At 57.9% G+C, this 7,404-nt stretch overlaps 1 protein-coding gene across 1 annotated transcript; it reads left to right on the plus strand.

Moving 5' to 3' along the window:
• The first annotated feature begins 788 nt into the window (after window positions 1–788).
• On the plus strand, window positions 789–7,087 carry LOC138727315 (START domain-containing protein 10-like). The gene is made up of 6 exons (XM_069869679.1): window positions 789–1,707; window positions 5,378–5,525; window positions 5,628–5,731; window positions 5,965–6,082; window positions 6,338–6,390; window positions 6,847–7,087. The coding sequence occupies exons 1-6, from the start codon at window positions 1,543–1,545 to the stop codon at window positions 7,057–7,059; spliced, it is 801 nt and encodes a 266-aa protein (XP_069725780.1). The 5' UTR covers window positions 789–1,542; the 3' UTR covers window positions 7,060–7,087.
• Window positions 7,088–7,404: the final 317 nt, after the last annotated feature.

A 7,404-nucleotide genomic window follows, 5' to 3' on the forward strand; every position in this document is an offset into this window, starting at 1 on the left:
CTGCTGTGTTTAACCTGCTTCCCCCCCCGCAGTTTGGGAAGAGATGGAGGAGCTGAAGCAGAACTAGCAGATGCAGGGGCCTGGGGCTACAAAAGGTGTAGGTTGGGACCTGCCAGCATCATGCAGCTACTTGGAGGGCAGATGCATTTTGTTGGTGGGGCATGTGATGTGGCAGAGCACACCAGACATCAGCTGCAGCTTCAGGCTGGACAGGAGGAATCATTCTTTCCCTTCCTGGGGTGATGCAGCTGTAGGACAGCCGCCAGGGTGGTGGGATACATCCATCCAGACACAGCTGGGTAAAGCCCTGGATGACCTTACCCTGTGCTGGTGGTGATTCTGCTCCACACTGCAGAGGGGAGACCTCATTGCTCTCTACAACTACCTGAAAGGAGGTTGTGGAGAGGAGGGAGCTGGGCTCTTCTCCCAAGTGACAAGGGACAAGACAAGAGGGAATGGCCTCAAGCTCCACCAGGGGTGGTTTAGGCTGGACATGAGGAGAAATATTTCACAGAAAGGGTCATTGGGCACTGGCAGAGGCTGCCCAGGGAGGGGGTTGATTCACCTTCCCTGGAGGGGTTTAAGGGACGGGTGGATGAGGTGCTGAGGGACATGGGTTAGTGATTGATAGGAATGGTTGGACTCGATGATCCGGTGGGTCTTTTCCAAGCAGGTGATTCTATGATTCCCCTATGGTAATGGCATTTCTGCCTCCACTCCTGGATGACCTTACCCGCTGCTGGTGGTGATTCTGCTCCACCCTGCAGAGTGGGCCAGAGGCTCCCAGGAGTCCCTTCCCACCAGCATCACCATCATCCTGCGAGCCCAGTGAGCAGCAACCTCCCCACTGCAAATTCTTTCGCTCCCCCACGCCAGGAGCCCACCTTGCAGCCCCAGGATGCCCTGACAGCCAAAGTCCTGTGCTCTGGACCGTGGCCCTACCCTAGGCAAGCCAGGACCTGTGCTGGCCCGCATCCCTCGGATGCTGAAGCCCATCGCTTCCGCTGAGCTGCGGGGAGGCCTGGCTGCTGCTCCTGGCAGGTGATCAGCTGATCCCGGCAGCGAGCTGGTGCTGCAAAGTCAGGCACGGAGATTGTGTCGGCGAGGGGAGAGCGGGGTCGGCGGGGACGGGGGGCTCGGGGAGCCTGGGGCAGCTCTGCCCTGAAAGCCGAGCCACCTGCACGCTGCTACCTGCTGAATAATAGAGGAGCTGCCAGCCAGCCGGAGAGAAATGTGATCCTGGTTAGCCAGCCGGAGAAGACATCCGAGCTCCCAGCAGCTGCGATAGCAACTGCAGGGAAGGAGCCTTCCTCTCTGCTGCTCTGCGCCGTGCAGCGTGGCAGGGGTGGCCGGAGGTCTCTGCCCATCTTGGTGCTCCTGGGGGGCCGGTGCCCGCTGCAGGGGCCCGGGCGCAGGGCTCAGAGGATGATGTGAGCTGCAAGCAAGGCAGAGCTCAAGGGCAGAGCTGCTTTCCTGGGAGGGGAGGCAGAAGGAGCCTGCTTGCAGCCAGTGCCTGCACCCTGGGTCTGGCAGCTCAGCCCCATGTCCAGAGGAGGCGAGATGGTTTATATCCCGGACGACTCTGACTTCAGCTCCTTCAGGGATCAGTGTGAGAGCCTGGAGGGCTGGCACTGTCGCTATAACAAGAATGGCGTGACCGTGTGGAGTCAGGGCCAGGAAGAAAGCTGCACCGTGCAGAAGATCAAGGTAAGCAGACGCTGGCGGCTGCAGAACCACCAGCCCTTCCCTGCCCCAGCTGCAAGCCTGAGGGTCCCTGGGGTGCTGGCCCACACCGAGGGGGCACAGCAGCCTGGTCCAGCCTGCCTGCGGGTGTTTCTGGCAGGGTTCATCCCCCAGAGTTGCTTCCCCCCAGGGTTCTCCCACCTGCCCCACAGCTTTTAGCCTCTCGACCTGCTGGAGCACTCGCTGCAGCACGGAGAGGTGTCCTGCCATGCACACACGCGTGTGGGCTCGAGTTGTGGCTGCCCTTGATCTGGACACCAGTGGGAAGGCCCTGGGATCAATTACGTTATGGAGATGGCCTTGTTGCCATCAGGCATGAGACACGCTGGCGGGATGCCTCCCGGATGCCTCTCCCCTATCCTGGAGTGCGTCACCTCGCATCCTGTGCCAGCTCAGCATCCTAGAGAGTTTAAGAGCTCCCATGTGCTATCTCAGGAGGTTTCCTGCTTGCCAGGGGCCAGATCTGGGATGCTGCAGAGGGAATAGTGAGGGTCAACCATCCCTCAGGCTGTAACACCTTGTTCCTCATCCACATGGCGCCAGTGACACTGCCAGGTGACCCTGAGTACATCAATAGTGGTTACAGGGTGCTGCTCCCTGCGTGGGAGCATCCTGTGGGTCAGTGCCTGGCTCCGTGGCAGATGTCACCAACAATGCTTTGACTTTTCTGGCCACCAAGGATAAGAACCAGTGGGAAGAGATGGGATCCAAGGCCAGAGCATCTCACCAACAGGCTGGCTGACCTGGTGAGGAGCGCTTTCAACTAGGAGCGTTAGAGAAGGGGTTCCATGATCTGAAGAGGCATGGGGAGGAGGTGAGGAGGTATCTGGGGTGCAGTACTTTGGAGGAGGCTCTTCCATTGCTCTCCTAAGCACAGAGTAACTGCCAGCCCAGTTGCCTGCAGAGCAGCGTGTGCAGCTGGGATGACACCAGGAGGAGCTGGACACACAATGATTGCGAAGCTGAGGTGGCTTGAGGCCTTACAGGGCCACGGTGAGGAGTAGCTGCACTCTCTGTAGAGGTGTAATGAGCCAGGAAAGAGCTTCTGGGCTAGGATCAGGGATTACTTAACCCAGTTGGGAATGCAAAAGTCCACGGGACCAGTCAGGACACACCTGGGGATGCTGAGTGGGCTGGCCAATGTCTCTTTGAAAAGTCCTGGTTACTGCAGGAGGTCCCTTATAACTGAGAAAAGGCAAACATCATCTCTGTCTTCCAGAGGGAAAAAAAGTATGCTCCAGGGCACTACAGGCTGTGTCACCTCCGTCACTGAGAAGTGATGGAGAACATCCTCCTGGAAGCCATGGCCTGAAGGACAAGGGCACTGGGAAGAGCAGGAGGAAACTACCAAGGGCAAATAATGCTTGACCAGCTTGGTTGCCTTCTGCAATGAGAGGGCTGCCTGTGTGGGAATGGGGAGAACAGTAAAAGCCACATATTTTGACTTTAGCAAAGCCTTTGCCAAGGTTTCCCATAGTCTTTTTTTCACTAGATTGGTGTGGAAAGGCAGCCCACCACCAAGCTCATAGCTCATGGTGGTCAGCAGTGCTGAGTCCAGATGGTGGCCAGTTGCTGGGTCCCTCTGTTACTGGGATGGTGGGATCAGGTGCTCTCTCAGCAAGTCTGTTGGCAGCACTGAAGTGCGGAAACTGTTTGAAGTGCTGGGGTCACGGCTGCTGCTCAGCGTGACCAGGCTGGGGAAATAGGCAGGAACCTCGTGAAGTCCAATCAAGTTCAAACAAGCACAGTCTGGCAGAGGGGATGAACCAAGCCACCAATGAGCCCAAGAGAGAGGGGACTCCAGGCAGGTTCAAGGGAGACTGAGCACCTTCACCAAGCCTGATTCATTGCAAGTTAAACCTCCTTGAAGTGGTTCTTCCCTGCTCTGGACAGGTCTTGGCCATGGTGCAAGGGTTAGCACTGCCCAGGGACCTTCCCGAAAGGCAGGATGGAGGATGCCACACAGTCAGGGCAGGAGAGCTGAGATGCACAGGGTGGGTTGTGTGGATCAAAATAGCCTCGGCCTTTCCATTAACACAGGTTTAACCTGGGGAGTCCTGGAGTAGATAGAGCTTTGGATTTTCTCCACCTGGAATTCACTGTGGTTGACCTGGTTTGGGGCTCTATTTCACAACCTTTGTTCATCCTTGGCCAGAGAGGGGTGGTGGACAGGCTTTAATGGGGGATTTTGGGGGTGCAAGGCTGTGATGGCCCTGCTGTGCTAACCAGAGCTTCTAGAAACCCAGGAGGACCATGAGCTTCACCTCCAACTGCAGGCATCCCTCACCCTGAAGCAACAGCACCTCCAGACACAGCTTGGAGGGGGTAGCTGGGCAGGAGGAGGAGGGGGAGGGGGGTGGGAGCTCCCACACTCTCCTCCGTGGTGCACCGTGGAGCACAGCACATTGACAAGCCTGTCCTGGGCACGAGTCCAGCACACGGGGCAGAAACCATCACCCAGGCCATCAGGGAAAGCTTGCCTGAGATTGATGAGACCTGCCATGTTCAGAGGGCCATCTCCAATTACATGGCACTGTCGAACATCTCATCAAAGATGCAAGGCCTCTAACGAGGAGCAGATGACATCGCCTTCCTCCCGGCATTGAGAGGAGCAGGGCAGCCGGCTTCATCAATAATGCACTCAGCAGCAGCTCCGTGGCTCCAGTTACAGCCGGGCCCCCGCCAACCTCCCTGCACCAGACCACACTCCCGAGAGCAGGAGCACCACTTTGCATGTTCTGCAGGAGCATGGGGAGAGGGGACAGAGCTGCACTCAGGGTATCCAGGCACTGGACCACCAGGAAACCCCATTTGAGGGCAGAGGGTCCTTCTACCCGCTTTGCATTGTGTCGCATGGCTGCATGGCTCTGCCTGGGCTGTCCTGAAGCACAGGCACATGCCCTGCACCACATGTGTGCTGCTTGATAGCAGCAGGAACACATGCCATTCACATAAAACCAACCTAAGGTCTTTGTCCCTATGTGGGTGCAGCTCTGTGCTCTGGGGATGGGTGCTGCCCCTTTGCCCAACCTCTCATCTGCCTGCAGACTCACATCTCTTGCAAGGGCATCCCTGCCAAGATGCTCTACAATGTCCTGCATGACACCTGCAAAGTGTTTGAGACCTTCTACCTTTGCACTGTGCTGCATGGCAGCAGCGGGGCTGGTGGCTCTGCCTGGGCTGTCCTGAAGCACAGGAACATGACCTGAACCATATGTGTGTGGCTTGATAGCGGCAGGAGGAATCACCATTCACATGAAAACAACCTAAGGTCCTTGTTCCCAGATGGGCACAGCTCTGTGCTCTGGGGATGAGTGTTTTCCCCTGCCCAACTGCTCGTCTCCCTGCAGACTCGCATCTCCTGCAAGGGCATCCCTGCCAAGATGCTCTACGATGCATGATACCCACTATATGATCGAGACCTGCTGCCTTTGCACTGAGCTGCATCGCAGCGTGGGACCACTGGCTCTGCCTGGGCTGCCCCGAAGTGCAAAGACAGACCTTGAACCAAGTGTGTGTGGCTTTATAGCAGCATGGGGGCATGTCATTCACACGAAACCAGCCTAAGCTCCTTGTCCCTCTGTGGGCACAGCTCTGTGCTCTGGGGATGAGTGTTTTCCTCGTCTCCCTGCAGACTCGCATCTCCTGCAAGGATGTCCCCGCTGAGACACTCTACGATGTCCTGCATGACACCCGCTACCGCGAGAAATGGGACTCGAACATGATTGAGACCTACGACATCGGGCGCCTGACCGTGAATGCTGACGTGGGATACTACTCCTGTGAGCAGCCCCCAGCCCCTTCCTCCCCAACCTCAGAGACCCATGTGTGGATGTGGGGCCCCGGGGACAATGGACTGGACAGTAATGGGTTTTGTTCCATAGGGAAATGCCCGAGCCCTCTGAAGAACAGAGATTTTGTCACCCTGCGCTCCTGGCTGCCCCTGGGCAATGACTACATCATCCTCAACTACAGCGTCAAGCACCCGGTGAGCCCCAGCCCTGGCAGGGGTGCTGGCCCCATGGGTACCCAGGCACTGGGCCACCAGGCAGCCCCATGTGAGGTCCTTCTACCCTCTTTGCACTGCGTTGCATGGTGGCAGCAGGGTTGGTGGCTCTGCTGGGGCTGTTCTAAAGTGCAGGGCCATGCCCTGTCCCCATGGGCCAGCAGGGCTGGGCAGCAGCTCGGGCAGGCATTGAGGTGCACAACATCTCTCTGTAGAAATACCCACCCCGGAAGGATTTTGTGAGGGCCGTGTCCCTGCAGACAGGCTACCTGATCAAGGCGAACGGTGCCGGAGCCTGCGTCCTCTATTATCTCACCCAGGTGGATCCCCGCGGTGAGTGCCAGCATGAGGAGGGTGCAGCCTGCCTCCTTAGGGATGGGTCCCCTTGTGCCCCCAAGAGATCACCCACCATGGGTCTCCTTCACCCTGAGTTCCCAAGGGTCCTGGGAAGTGGGGACAACCCAGAGGAGAAGGTGTCCCCTCACAGGGCACAGCGTGGGGCAGTGCCATCAGCCCTGGGGGGCTCAGTCTGGCATGGGGCACTGCATGGTGCCTTCAAGCAAGTGATGCAGCTTTGGGCTCTTGCAGGGTCGTTGCCAAAGTGGGTGGTGAACCGTGTCTCCCAGTTTGTGGCACCGAAGGTAAGCAGGACACACAGGGATGAGCCGTCCTGAAGTAAAGCCCGGCACAGAAGCAGGATGGGTGCTGGGTGACCTAGGGCTCACAGGATGGGTGCTGGGTGAGCCAGGGCTTGCAGGACAGGGGCTGGGTGACTGAGGGCTTGCAAGGTGGGTGCTGGGTGACTGAGGGCTTGCAAGGTGGGTGCTGGGTGACCCAGGGCTTGCAGGATGGGTGCTTGGTGTCCTGGGGCTCACAGGGTGGGTGCTGATGACTCGCAGCTTACAGGATGGGTGCTGGGTGGCCCAGCAGAACATGCACTGGACATGATGCTATGGCTGTGTGGTCCAAGCAAGGTCCCCATTCCCTCCCAGCACCCCCAAAAAGCAGCTATGGGAGCTGTGCCCACAAACCAGGGCAGCTTCACCCCCACTGGGGACTTGGAGCACCATGACAGGCTGGACCCACTCTGCCCACAGGCAATGAAGAAGATCTACAAGGCTGGGCTGAAGTATCCAGAGTGGAAACGCAAGCACGACCCCGAATACAAGCCCTGGGTGTACCCAGAGCAGAACACGTTGCCCAGCGTCAGCCTGGCTGAGCTCTCAGTGCAGCACGCCGAATCACTGGAGAACATTGATGAGACGGGGCTGTCTGAGGACCACCTGAGCACCAGTGACCACGAGGCCTGAACCCTTTTGGGGGAGCACCCCTCATGACTGGGGCCATGGGTCAGAATTTGGCCCCCTATGCCCCAATAGTTACACCTGCTCTTCAACTCCTTCATCACAGACCCCTCTACCCGAGCATGGTCCCATGGGAACCTACAACACGGGTGATGGAAAGAGGGAGGACAGGCACCCTGGTCCCCCCTGAGCCCCCAGAGTCACAGAATAGTTTGGGTTGGAAAAGATCTTTAAGATCATCAAGTCCAGCCGTAGATCATTGAGTCCAACCATAAATATCCATGGTGGCCCATGGAGGTTTCCCCATGCAGGAGACAAAGCTAGCAGTGAGAGAAGGGGTGCCCTAAGGAT

The sequence above is a fragment of the Phaenicophaeus curvirostris genome, chromosome 15 (genome assembly GCF_032191515.1).
Source record: "Phaenicophaeus curvirostris isolate KB17595 chromosome 15, BPBGC_Pcur_1.0, whole genome shotgun sequence".
In the NCBI taxonomy this organism is placed as follows: domain Eukaryota; kingdom Metazoa; phylum Chordata; class Aves; order Cuculiformes; family Cuculidae; genus Phaenicophaeus; species Phaenicophaeus curvirostris.